The sequence below is a fragment of the Athene noctua genome, chromosome 20, assembly GCF_965140245.1.
Source record: "Athene noctua chromosome 20, bAthNoc1.hap1.1, whole genome shotgun sequence".
Classification (NCBI taxonomy): domain Eukaryota; kingdom Metazoa; phylum Chordata; class Aves; order Strigiformes; family Strigidae; genus Athene; species Athene noctua.
In genome coordinates, this window is record NC_134056.1 from 3,297,657 (window position 1) to 3,310,913 (window position 13,257).

General features: G+C 50.4%; 1 protein-coding gene across 4 annotated transcripts in view; it reads left to right on the forward strand.

Moving 5' to 3' along the window:
* GPSM1 (G protein signaling modulator 1) overlaps positions 1 to 13,257 on the forward strand; it is an 81,320-nt gene that overhangs the window by 48,096 nt on the left and 19,967 nt on the right. For 3 of the 4 annotated variants that reach the window (XM_074923936.1, XM_074923937.1, XM_074923935.1), the window contains exons 10-11: positions 2,530 to 2,600; positions 6,046 to 6,225. In XM_074923936.1, coding sequence (XP_074780037.1) covers positions 2,530 to 2,600; positions 6,046 to 6,225 — 251 coding nt within the window. The remainder of the gene's footprint in view (positions 1 to 2,529; positions 2,601 to 6,045; positions 6,226 to 13,257) is intronic. The other variant, XM_074923938.1, reaches the window with a different exon arrangement.

The window sequence follows — 13,257 nt, forward strand, 5'->3', positions numbered from 1 at the left end:
GCTGTGAGCAGCTATAGCAATGTCCAGAACGTCACCGTGTGTAACCAGGAGCCACTGGGCACAATCTGCCACTGCCTTCCCCTCGCTGAGCTCCTGCCTGACCAGTGTGGCAGCAGCCAAAAGCCCTTTGCTCATTTGGCAACGTGGGAGGAGACCTGGGGCAACCTTCTCCACGGGTGGCCGGTGGGAGCACGGTAGAGAGACGGGAGCTGGGTGTGGGGTGTCTTGTGGGTCCTCCCAGGTGGTATCACTGATACCCTGTGGGGTGCAGGCTTGGGTGGCATTTAGCACATGGAAGGGGAGTCCTGTGTGGAGTGACCCGCTCTCTGTCAGGGTGATGGGTTCTGCCTACCCACCAAGAGTGGTGCAACACTTTCTATTTTGTGGTGGGAGAGGGCTCAGGCTGGATGGTTTCAGCTGTCTTCATGGCTGAGCGCACATCCAGCCTGTGGATGTGATAGGAGATGTGCTCAGCCACCAAATAACCGTATTGTTTCATTGGTATCCAACAGCACGAGCCTTTCCCAGCCTGCTCGCAGGAGGTGCTTAAGATATGTTAGCAAACATGATACCTTAGATAATAGATCTTAGTGAACGTAAGCAAAGACTGAAAGAAAAATGATAAAATCAAGAGTTCTGCCTGCTTTGTTGAGGGCAGCAAAGTCCTTTTTTCCTGCCTGCTCCAAAGGGACAGCAGCCCCGTGTCTGAACCCTTGCCAGAGTCAGCAGCAATCGCTGACCTTCCGGGATCAAATCCTGTTGTTACTGAGCCGCTGCCAAGTGAGCGACCGGCTTTGCCGTGCGGGAGGGGGGAGACTTTGGCAGAAATAACGACTGCTTATCATTACGGGTTCTCCTTGCTCTCTGTGTATTCGCATCAATATCTGTTCTGCCCCTATTCACCAGCCCTGTTGTCAGTGCCTGCTGAACTCAAAGCCTGGTAATGAAATCACCTTAAAATGAAGCTGGTGCTAATGTGCTTTTTGGAGTGGGGGGACAGGAATGTGCAGAAATATTTTGCTGATTTGAGTTTTTATGGCTGCAAGAAGTAAATCACTTCAGGGTAAGGAGGGGCAGTGAAATTAACTTTAGGTCATTTATAACTAAAACGTGATATATGTGCGTGACCCGTAGTGAAGTCCCAGCTGGTCTGAGCTTGTCTTGTATCTCACGAAGCTGAGCGAGGTTGAGTTTTTTGTTGGAGTTGGTACAGTTTAGATTGAACTGTGCTCGCATCTGGAGCCCTGACTGAGCTGGATGTGCGTTAGTGAAGGAATCCCTGCTACCTGGTGGCTTTTTCCATTTAATCACCATGTTCTGCTTACAGTCAGCCTTGAATTGGTTTATGAATTTTGTGCCTCCTCTCTCGTTAAGTTTGTCCAGTGAACAGCTCGGTGACACCTTGGGTTTGAGCAAGGTCCTGGGGGGCTGCTGTAACATCAGCAACGGTGCTGTTCGGTGGTGGGAAACTGGTGAATCTTTAGGTTTGGTGAGTTTGCTGTTGCAGGAACCGCACAAAGCTCAGTGGTTTCCGTTCTCAGGGCTCACCAGGGGGATGGGTTTCAATCCACATGCATTCATTCACCCTCCCCCAGGATTTCCCCTGAAGCTTGGGAGTTGTCATGGGACCCTGAGTCCAGAGCTTTCGTTTCTGCCCTGTTCGGTGTTGCTGCTGTGGGGTGTCATGTGGTGCTCAGCTAAACTGAACTTTCAGGAAAGATCAGGGAAGAGGAGCAGTTTTACCAGGTGTGGTGAAGGCATCCCAGGGCCATTTTGTAAATCCTGGCTGTTAGTGAGCAAGGCAATAGCAGCTGGAAGCAGGTTGGAGGGAGACACGAAGATGGAGTTTGGAAAGCAGGAGTCAGAGCTGAACTGTGTTTCACCAACTCTGTTACTGCTGGAATACTACATTAAAATGAATTTTATGAAGTCTCAAATATCATGTATGGTGCCAAATTTTGATTTATTTATCAGGTTCAGGGCAAGGTGTCTCTCCCCCTTAAGGCTGGGCTTATTATAGTTAGAAAATATTTGCTCCTTCACTTAGTTTTATAGACCTTGTGACTGTAGAGAAGAGCTCAAAGCTGTGTCCCAGACACATTCTTTAAGTTAAAAACATGAAGATAAAGCAACAAATCCCAGATGTATTAAACTATATTTTTGTTATGATTTTTCTCAATGCTAGTCCCATGACTTGTGGCTTAGAGTGGGGTTTGTAACTCCTGAATTCAAGAGACCTCAGTTGAGATCAGGGTCATAGTGTGACCCAGCTACTGGTTCGATAGCAAAAGCTTCACGCAGCCCTTGCCGTTGCTGACTGTGCTGTGATAGTGTTTTGAAAAAGACCCAAAACAATAGAGAAAAAAAACCACGTTTGAACCTCAAGGACAGCACAGCTGCAACATCCCGTCCTTTTGACTTTGTCGTTAACAGGAGCAGAGGGTCTGCCGTGGTTTGAATTTTATCTGTGTGACATTAGTGCTGTCGGTGAGTGACACCCTCCTGATGTGCGAGTGCGTTGTTTTGCAGGAGCCAGGCCAAAGAGACTCCAAAGGAACAGCATGGACAGCTTAGACCTCCTGAAGTTCCCTTCTGAAAAGGTAAGCAAAGATGTCTGGCCTCCGAGATTAAGTATCAGTAGGAATCTGTAATGGCTTGTTGACTGGCTTCATTTGCAGGGAAGTATGCAATTAGCAGATATCATTGGAGTCAATGGGATTAACCAGAGAGGGTTTCTAGAGAGCTTGGAGGAGAGAACAGCTGGTCTAACTAAAAAGGCACTTAACAACTGAAAGCTGAAAAAGCCACTTCGATGCTTTTTTGAAAAACCAGCCCTTTATTGAGAGGATAATCATTAGCATTTTAGCCCCTTTAGTGGCTGGTGGCAAATCTCAGGGCCTTATTAGCCCAGCGGAGTGCTGCATTCAGCACAAGTAGGGAAGGAGAAGTCAGAAGCCGGAGATGGTGCGTTGCAGGAGGCAGAGGGTTTTGGTCCAAGGGGCTCTCAGGATTGCCTCTGCTCTGGTTCGCTGCTGGAAATGTCAGATCCAAGCAGATCAGCGTTTTCTCGGTCTCCCTTGGGCAAATGCTGTTTCTACAGTCAGCTGGGAAGCACTGAGCCTTTGTACCTACTGGGATCACTTAAGTTTTTCAGAAAATCCTGTGCAGGATTGCTGGGTCTGCCCCAGAGCAGGCACTGGTGCTGCCATGGGGCTCAGTCGTTGCCAGGCAGGCAGCTGGGCTTTGCCTTTTCGGAATATCTTTGGCACAAATAATTTACTTTCATCCAGCGCTTTCCAGGCACAGCCTGAGTGTCCCAGGGAGCATTTCCCCTTGTCCAGAACTATCAGGGAGAGAAAAAACCTCACCCATGTTGCAGGTAAGTGCAGTCGGTCAGTGGGGAACAACCTCAGGCTTGCAAAACCATTTTGGGTGCCTAAACCTCCCAGGAGGCTCTGAGATGGCCAGACAAAAGCTCCTCCCTGAATCGACTCGCTTTGGGAGTTAAATGCCAAACACATTTATGTATTTTTATTAATTCTCCCAACTGCCCACTGGCCATTTTGGCTCCTACCTGCTTTAACCAGTGCAGCCCCATCTCTGGGGTGCTGGTAGCAGGGGTGGTGCCCAGTGCCAGGGAGACATCCGATCGTGTATCCTCATCGAAGCGGCCTGGCCCAGGGGATGCCGGCAGGGAGAGTTTTGCTGATGTTGTGATTTGCTGCTAATGCTGTTGGTTTCCTGCTCTTTGCTGTAGGAGCTCAGCCTCATTCAACAGTTCAGGCAGGGTTATGGGATTTCAGGGATTTCACAGGCAGGATGGAGTAAACAGGAGCTGCAAGTAGTCTGTAACTGGAGTCAAGACAGGACTTGTCCCGTTCCCCCTGCAGTGGTCCTGTGGGGTTTGTGTGAGTTCATTTCTCCTTGCAAGTGTGTTTTGGATGCAATTCCCCTTCCTCTGCTGCTGAAGCTCCTTGGGAGAGATGATTACAGTCATGGGAGAGTGTTGTTTGCTTCAGGCTTGCTATGGTGAGGGTGATAAGATTTTAAAGACTAAATCAGTGGCGTGAAATATGATCTTTCCAGCACCCTCTCGTTATTGTTTCACCCTCTCTGCCCATCATCTCTGCCAGAGATTGCCTTCAAGGTCAGCAGAGACCCCTGTTGCCACAGAGGCCAGGAACTTTTGTCCGATGCCTCTGCACAGAGTCAGTGTCGGGGCAGAGCGTGCTGCCAGGACGCACCCATGTCAGCTCTGGATGCCCCAGCGGATGGTGGGAATGCTGCTTCCCTGATCATCCTGCTCTCTTCAACCTGTGCCTGGTTCCTTGTTTTGAGCTTCTCTTGTTTTAGCTCCCAGCCGTTGGTTCTTGTTTATTCCTCTCTCTACCAGACTAAATATCTCTTTATCACATGCTGGTTTTTACCCTGAAGGTGCTTACGTGCTGTAATTGAGTCATCTATTCTTTTTGTCATGAACTAAACAGTTTGAGGCCTCTAACTAAGGCAGTAAAGCATTGTAAGGCAGTTTCTTTCCAGTTCTGAAATCCACTTTTGTGGCTGCTTTTCATAATGTGGACACCGGCCTGGCTGCAGTTGATCCCATCAGTAGCATCTGGGGAAATGAATCTCTCCTTACTTGTTCTCACTATTCCTGTTCGTATTGCAGCGGTTATTTGGAAAAGTCCTTTTGGCTACAGCATCCCACTGTGCTGTTGAACAACTTCAGATCTTGTTCGGTATCCTTGACTTTTCAGTCTGTGTGCCCTTAAATCCCAACCTCGTGTGCCCTTGGGTCATCTCCTGAGCTGTGCTCGAGCTTCTTTCTCCTGCATGTAGCTGCTGCAGTGAGGACACCCTGGGGAGCCCCCTCAGTGCTTTATGTATGATAAAGAGGTGGTTTGCAGCCTGGAAACGCTGGAGCCCAAAGCATCAAGCAGGTTTAGGCACTCAGTTCCCACCGGTTATGTGTAAAGGGCCTGATGCCTTTAGTAAGTATCTCTGGAGCTCAACCCTGAATACTCCTGCTGGTGCTTCTGTACGAGGGCCTTGTCCGTGTGACAGCAGTGATGAGGCTGTTAGGATAATCCAGGCAGGGCCATTAACTTGAGTCTTTTGACAAAGAAGGGATAAAAACTAAAATTCAGGAGATGTGTAATCTCTGTCACCTCAGTTTCCCCATGTGTTACACGGGAGTGATAATCCTGTATTTTTATGTGAGCACTGAGCACAAGCTCAGTGAGGCAGCAGTGAGAGAACAGGGGATTGCTTGTAACCATCTGCTGCAGTTAGTCATGTTACCCTGCAGTCCCCACATGCTTTGGGTAGCAGGAGCAAGACAACTGAATGGGACTCCAACCATTCACGTTAATCTGCCTTCGGGAAAGCCTTGGGTAAGGGCCCCTCTTGCTGAGGGCAGTGGGAGATGCTGAGGCAGGCAGTGCTCCATCTGTGCCGGGAGCCAAATCCTAGAGGTGGGAAATGCTGTGGAGCATCTAGCGTAGCCGTGTTCCCTGGGGTGTGGTTGGGCTATCGGTGTGGGCTGCGGCACGGCCGGGCGCTGGGGAGAAGTGAAGATACAGCAAGTGGAGGGACTTGTGCCAAGCGTTTGGTATCCTGGGTGAGATGAGCTTGCCACTCTGTCCAGAAGAGCTTTTTATGAGTGTAGTTGCCAAAAATCACTAGCAGCAGTGACTGCTCCCAGACCTTTCATCCATCATTCCCTATGTCTGTAAATAAACCAGCCGTGCTTGTACCTGCACACTTGAGGTTTTTAAGAGGATGCTCCTTCTCCCTGTGGAGAAGTTGACTGCTCTGTGTTGTTTGGGTGATGCTTCCTCTCCGCTTGTTAAAATCACACACTGCAGAGATAGACAAAATGTCCTCATTCAACCCCGCACATGACAGGCGTTAACTCACACCATCTAAATTCTGCATTAACTTCTTGCTTCTGTGTGTCTCCTGTTCCGTAGATACTTGCCAACAGATCTCCACGTAAACCTCAGACAGGCAGTTTGTGCAATGACTGTTTCTTGCTTTCCCAAGGACCAGAATGGGGACAGCCATCATGTGGGAGACATGAAGATCTCAGGAAAAGAGTTCTTGTCCTTACCTGCGAGGTCAAAGAAATACCGAGAGCACCAATCCAGTTCAGAGAGAAAGTCCCAGGGGTCAAGTACATCGCCACTGGATACCAGTGAAGTCCGAGTCCAGGTGTCACAGTCGGTAGGAAGATGATTTTTTACTCCAGTACTGATCTGAGAGGTTTTTATAGCATATTTGTTCTTATTTCATTTCTAACCTGGTATGGGGGTGGCATTGGAAAACAGCCTGTACCTAGCTCTGCTGTTGACTGTTTGGGCAACTGTAGGCAAATCTTTCCGCCTTTTTGAGCCTCAGCATCACTGTCCATTTAACAGAACAATGGTACCAACCTCCATTATTAGCTGGTTTGTGAGAGCTCGGTATTTAGTGGAGGTATTTGTAACCTTCTCTTGAGGGACGGGAGTCTAGACCTGAACTTTCCCGAGTTTGGGACTGTCAGGATGTGATGCCTTGAATTCCAGAAGAACACAGCACCTTCGGACCCTTTGCTTTGTGGAGCCTGGCTTGATCAGCCTCCCAGTGTTCACAAGGAGTGAGCTTGTTGCCTTCAAGAAACAGAGCACTTCTCAGGTTTTTGATGATGAATCGATGTCGGTTGCCTTTGTCAAATCTGGGACCTTAGATCCTTGTTCCCTCTCAACTCCTGATCACATTGATGGTCTCCAGAGCGGCAACGTGCAGAGTGGTCTCTGAATTCATCAATCATTAGGCAGAATGATAGAAGATTGTTGTCTCAGAGCTCCTCTTTGGAAGCAAGGTAGGTGGAGCGTGATTCCTAAAGAGCAGAAGCTGGCAAGAGGAGCTGGCCCTGCTGTCAATGATTTATGGGTTACTGGCATGCAGCAAGTCCTGTGTTGGGTGTTGAAGAATTCTGACTCAGTCTCTGCTTGGCTCCCTGGAAGGTGGTGGGGATCCGTGCCCTGGAAAGCTCTCCACATGCCTTTTTGATGTCTTTAGCCTGAACAATCGAGCTGTTTGTTAGGCCGTTATGTTTGTGTTTGTTGTGACATGTGGCAAATACAATGTACTGGGGAGGCTTCCTGCAGCTGTGTTGGCTTTGTTCTCAGTCCTGGAGACAGGGAGCACACCCACAAACGATGGCATGTTTCTGGGTCGTGGGAGGGTCTTGGAGGTATTTGAACTTGGTGATCTCCAGCGAGAAGCCCCAAGTCCTCAGCTTGTTGTTGCCAGGAGATGGAGGGTAACAACAAAGATCTAATGATCACGCTGGTGTTTGAAAGTATTTGGGCTCTTGCTTTGTACACTATCACAGCCCTGTGATCATGCAGTGATTCCAGATGGAATAAATCCAAGCCAGGAAAGATGGGCCTATTTTTTTCTTGGCACTTAAGAAAAGTGACATAAAATATTTTGGTGCTGAGTAAGAAGGGGTCTGAGCTGTAGAGCTTGGGATGAAGCCTGTCTGTAGAGAGGGGGTGCATGGCAGTGTTCTAGCATTGAGTCATTTGTTTCTGGTCTGCAGGTCACGGGGGGAACATATCCTGCTGTACCTGTGTGCATGTGTGCACATACACATCCCTTTTTGACCACAGACATTCCTGGTTTCCAGTTCTCTGACCACTGGAGACAGGATCTTTACACCAACTGGGTTTTTTTTAGACTTCTCTGAGCTCATTCTTCATTCCCAACAGTGCTCATGGAAATGTTCTAAGACGAAAAGCGTTTCCTACTGCTCGTCGGTGCAAACATGATCATTGAGAAGGAAAACAAAGCTCATCTGAGCCAGAAAGGAGACAGCAGCACAGGGGCATCCAAGGCAATACAAAGGCAGAAAAAAACCCGACTTCTGCCAGAAATAGCCCTGTATTTTTAACTCAGACGTTCAGCCAGAAACCAAACAAAAGCCGTCAAGAGCAAGGCAAAAAACATTCCTCGGGAGTGTAGTTGCGAGTACACGGGCTTGTCTAAGAAAAGGCCTCATGGGATATTACCATCCACCAGTGACCTCGTGACAGTACACGTGGGGTCTTGGTGAATGTCCGTGAAGGAGCAAGTGGAGACATTCACGCTCCAGTCACAGGAGGTGCCTCTCGGGCGCCTGCAGTTCGTGCTGTTCCCAACCCTGATGGGAGTGTGTGAGCAGGAAAGGGACGTGCTGCTCCTCTCCCCGTCAGGGCATGGGGGACAGTGCAGCAGGGCTGCAAAGCCCAGGGTTTGCTCGTGCGGAGGGGTGGCTCAGGCTCTCCCTGACTGCTGCAGGCAGATTCTTTCACCAGCTCCTCTCACAAGGCCTCTTCCCTGGGTGCCCTGACTTTGCAGCGTGCGTGTGTCCACTCCTTCTTACTCCAGATTTGTGAGCTGAGCCCCGAGAGTCCATTTTTAGTTCAGTTCCCAGGCATGCCTGGTGCATGTGGTAGGAAAACAGCGTGGAGTGAATTCAACGGGATATGCAGAGCAGCAGCGTGTGGGTAAAAAATGGTATCTTCCTCCTTGTGGACACTGAGCATCCCATTTTATCCTGAAGGTTAATGCACTCAACAATGCTCATGGCTGGAGGAGAACGGTGACTGCCTGTCTTCTGTTTTAAAGAATGCCCCTTATTTGGCGTCTGATGGACCATATCTCATAAAAACGGCAGGGACAAGTGTTCCATTGCGTTTTTCTTCAGGCCAATAGCCATGCAGTTACCTAGCGTGGTCAGGGTTGCGGTCTTCGTAGGCAGATGCTCGGAATGGCAGAGGGGAGTTTGCTTGGCAAAATGTAGGTGGGACACCGAAGCCTCCTGGTGTGGCTCTCAGTGGGGCAACCTGCCATCCTTCCTTCCTTGCCAAGGAGACTGGAGCTCTCAGCTAGGTTTTGCCCCTGCCTGTGCACCCCCAAAGTGAAGGCAGGTGTATTTATATCCCTTTTCCTATAGTTTTCTGAAACAGCCTCAGAAATGCAGAAGCTGGAGGGGCTCGGGAGGCATTTGAAATTCTGCCCTGATCCCTGCAGTGCCTGGCAGAGCAGCGTGCGTGTTCAGGAATAAACGGTCCGTCACCCCTGTTGCAGGCTGAGTCTTGCCGGCACATGGCTTACACCAGCTGGTTGTCTTCAGCCTGTGCCCTGCCACACACGAAATACCCTCCAGAAAGGGCTCTCCTGCCAGCAGAGCGTCTCTGCAGTATGTTCTGGTGGACGAGGCTGGGTCACTTCAGGTGAGTTTCAGTTTGTGCTGGTGCTCCCAGCTGACAGTTACACCAGCCTGACTTTGCAGCATAGGCCAGACCTCAGAACCTTTAAAGTCAACGTCGCCTTGCAGGTACTTGTCAGAAGCGAAGCGTTGTCCTGTGTTCTGCGTTTGTCCCCGTCTGTCAGAGGGCCACCAGGGCCACATCGGTCTGTTGTATGGGAGTGTGGGTGGGCTTATTTGAAAAGCTGTAATTCCCATCCATGTGAGACTCATTAAATCAAATGTAGCAAACCCCACCCAAGATGGGAGAGAAGCTTTCCCTGGTCAGGCTGTTCAGACAAGAATCTCCCCAGATTCCTCATTTGTCACTGCTCAAAGGAAAAATCCTCTTTAATTCATCAGTAAACAGCAAGTCCTTAATTAGAGGTGAGCTTGATTTAAGGTGCTTTTATGGGATGCCACAATACCCGCTGTCCCATCGGAGGCGTGGACGCAGGCTGCACAGTCCTGTGTGCTGCTCTCCCACGGTCCTTCTGCAGAGCTGTGCTCAGGGATGCCCGGGACAAAAACTCATCCCAGGACTCCCCAGACTGTGCAGGATAAGTCCTGCTGTCAGCACAGCCACTGGCCTCCTTCTGAAGGGGCCTCTCTGCAGCGGGCAGGTCCCTGGGACAGGGAGTCCTGCGGGAGCGGTGCCTGAGTCAGAGCTCCCGGGTTTGCTGCCCGTCTGCCACCACTGCCTCTTGTTTACCACCTCCTTCCCCATCTGTGCGATGGGGTAATGCTGCTTCCCTGCCTACCCCGGGGAGGTTACAGAGGCGGGATGATGGTTGTAAAGTTGTTTGAGCTTTGGATGGCAGGAGCTGTGGTGGTGTTATTAACATTGGTGGTGATGATGCTAATTACTGAGCTGCTGGGAAACTCCCTATGGGAGGAGGCGGGAGAGGGGAGGGGAGGCAGGGAAAAGTAAGGGAGGCAAAGTGAGCTTGGGGATGAAGAGGAGCCTGTCCCTGCTGGCAGCTCTGTCGGGCCCTGGGAGAGGGGCTCAGCCTGTTGGCAAAGCCGTGGGCATGCTGGGATGGATAGGAGAAGCCATGGCCCAGGTGCTGCATAAGGTAGGAGAGCGTGCCAGGGCCTGCGGCAGGTCCCTCTGTGCAGCTGAGACCTTCCTGCCGCTGCTGTGCGAGAGCCTGGGGTTGCACACGATGGAGAGCTCACGCCGGGAGGGTTGTGTCTCTGTGGAGCAGAGAAGTGGGCTTTCTTACCCTCCTGTGGCTCCATGAAGTGGGGACATTTCCCAGCTGTAGCTGATGGTCGCCGGGAGGAGAGGGACCGGCACTGCCTGGGTCTGGGGGACGGGCAAGGGCAGGGTCCTCTCCACCTTTGGGGTCAGGTCTGGAGCTCCTGAGAGAATACTCAGGGCTGTGGGTGCCTGGTTTGGTCTGGGAGAAGCTGGTGAAGGTGAGACGCGTTTGGTCACATTTTCTCTCCGTTCCAGCAGAGCCCAGGGAAAAAGTAGCTGCATTAGAGCTCAGTCCCTGTGTCTGCAGTCGTGAGCAGCCAGATCCAGGTTCTCCCTGGGACTCGTGCACTGCACATCTGAGGTTCCTCTCTTTTAAAAGTAACATCAAAGCAGGTTTTTGTACCACATGAAGCTTGCAGACATCAAAGGTTAGCTCATAAACGTAACCCCTCTGCTCCGCTGTGGAGAAGGTCATAACGCTCCAGCTCTTGATTGACTTAGTAACAGCTGTATTTTAGAGGGTTACTAGAAGGATGGGATTTTTCTAACAGCTCAGAAATAGCAGAGGTTGTGTCCCCCTCACTCTCTCCTCTGAGAGAGCAACCACTGTGGAAAAAGGCGAGGGTCTGTGAAAGAAAGGGGCTGTGTATTCCTGAAAAGACTGCCTGGGGAGGGGCTGGGCACCTGCCCCAATTCTGGGCCTTGTGTTTAAGGTCAGCACTAAGCTAAAGTCTGAGATCAGTAGGATGTGCGTGTGCCAGAGTTTAAGGGCTAAAGCACTTTACTGGGTCCAGGTCCAACAGCTGGAGCTAAAAAATCATGGAGAGAGGCAAGGATCAAACCCAATTCTCTCCCCTCCTTGGGGATCTGTGCTCTGGAAATGGTTCTGTTCATCTGGACTCTCCTCTTCCCAGGGGAGTGCATCAGCTCGAGGGAGCACTTCCTCGCTCCTCAAACCTGTCCTCAGCAAAGACCATTTATAGTCAAGAGAAAGAAGAGCTGTGTTTGATTGCAGTGACGACTTGCAGAGATGGGTTGCTGATGTATTTAGACACTGAACAATTTGCAAGCATGCTGCATCGCCAAACATTTCTTAGGACAAATGTTTTTATTAGACCTTTTTTATGATTACAGTGAGAAGCAAGCATAAAAGCAGGGAAAATTTTGTAGATCATACCTCCCCCGCCCCAAAGGCAGGTTACCAGAGGTCTTTTGATGGTTTTCTCTCTCATGATTTCCTAGGGGACTGTCAGGTTGCAGGAGCGATGCCCAGAGCAGATGCTCATGGTTGACCCTCCGCCTGCCCTGCACGTTCAGTTCCTGGTGTCCGTGGGCAGGGAGCGGAGCTGGAGGGCTCTGTGGCAGAGCCGGGCAGGGAGGTCCTGCCTGTCCCTGCTGAATCTTGTGTTGTCCAGGCAGCGCTGGGATGTCGGGTGCCCCCATACACCCCTGGTGACTTCACTGTGGCTGCAGAATTGGCCAGATGGATGCCGGGGTGCAGGGATAAACACAGCCTCGGGGGCTTCCTCCCAGACACTGGCTCCAAAGCATCTTTTCCCTGGTTGTCTTGTGTTGTTTGAGTGAAGAATAAACTGATGCTTCCTTGCAGTCCCTCGGGAGCTTGAACATGGTGGGGGGTTTGCACCAGGCAGCCTTTGCTGCTCCGTGGTGGCTGTCTGCATCTTTCCTCTCTTATAAGATGAGGAAGCCTCTTTGTCTCATTGATGTGTAAACTACTGCAAGGCAAGGGCAGCGCAAATGCACGCCCTCCTTTATCCCACAGCCTTTATGTTTTGTTTAACTGCACGGGTATAATTATGCCATTATCGTTGGTCAGACTTTCTGGTGTAAACGTGCTCTGAGAATCTGAGAGAAAGGGGGATGGAGAGGAAGAGAGAAGCCAGAGTCAGGGAGAGGGAAGGCGGCTGCTGCTAAATTTAAGACTGTTCCTATGACACCTGGAGGCTGCTGTGCTGGTGTCAGTCCTGTTGGAACTGAGCAGGTAAACACTGAGCTCGTTCTTGTAATGCTTTATCTTCCTGTTCAGTTTGTGGGACCCTTCTGTAGCGTTTGGGCCAGACGCAGGCCTGGGAGAGAGGCTGCGCTGAGACATTTCCTAGCTGGAGGCAGGATGCGCTGGAAAACTTTCTGGAGGGCTCAAGTCTGACAGGTACTGGGAGGCTCTTCCAGGGAGTTGGGCTGTTTGGAGAAGCAGCCAGTGATCTGGTTGGCTCCCCAGCGTCACCTTAAATTGTCTGACCTTTCTTTCCATACATCTATATCAGTCCTTTTTTTAAGCTCCAGGGCCCTTCTTTTCTTCGGCTCCTCTTTTCTGACTCAGGTGGGCTGATTGCACAGATGCTGCATGAGCCAGGAGGGTTTTAAGAAACAGTCTCCCAAATCTTGGGGTGCAGCAGAGCCAAGACTCCGAGTTTTGCAGTGCAGAGCCCTGACACACGCTGTTTCTTGCTGGGACTTTGGTGCTAGTACGGGAAGCAGGGAGCTAAACAGGTAGATAGAAAATCTCTGCAGAGTAACTGCACAGAGACGGGGGGGGAGGCAATAGCATTTTCTGGCTTGCACTGCCTCTTCTGCATTCATTGCCTCAGAGGTAAATTATCAGTTTCTTCCTTAAATATTAACAGCTGCCAGGTAATGAATTCCCCCTCTCTGTTTTATAATGGCACTAAAATTGGGATTTGCCTTGGTTTTCTCTGTAATTATCCAATGTGAGTGTGTGAGTGAGAGGGAGGCACGGCAGAGCTGGGCCTTGCAG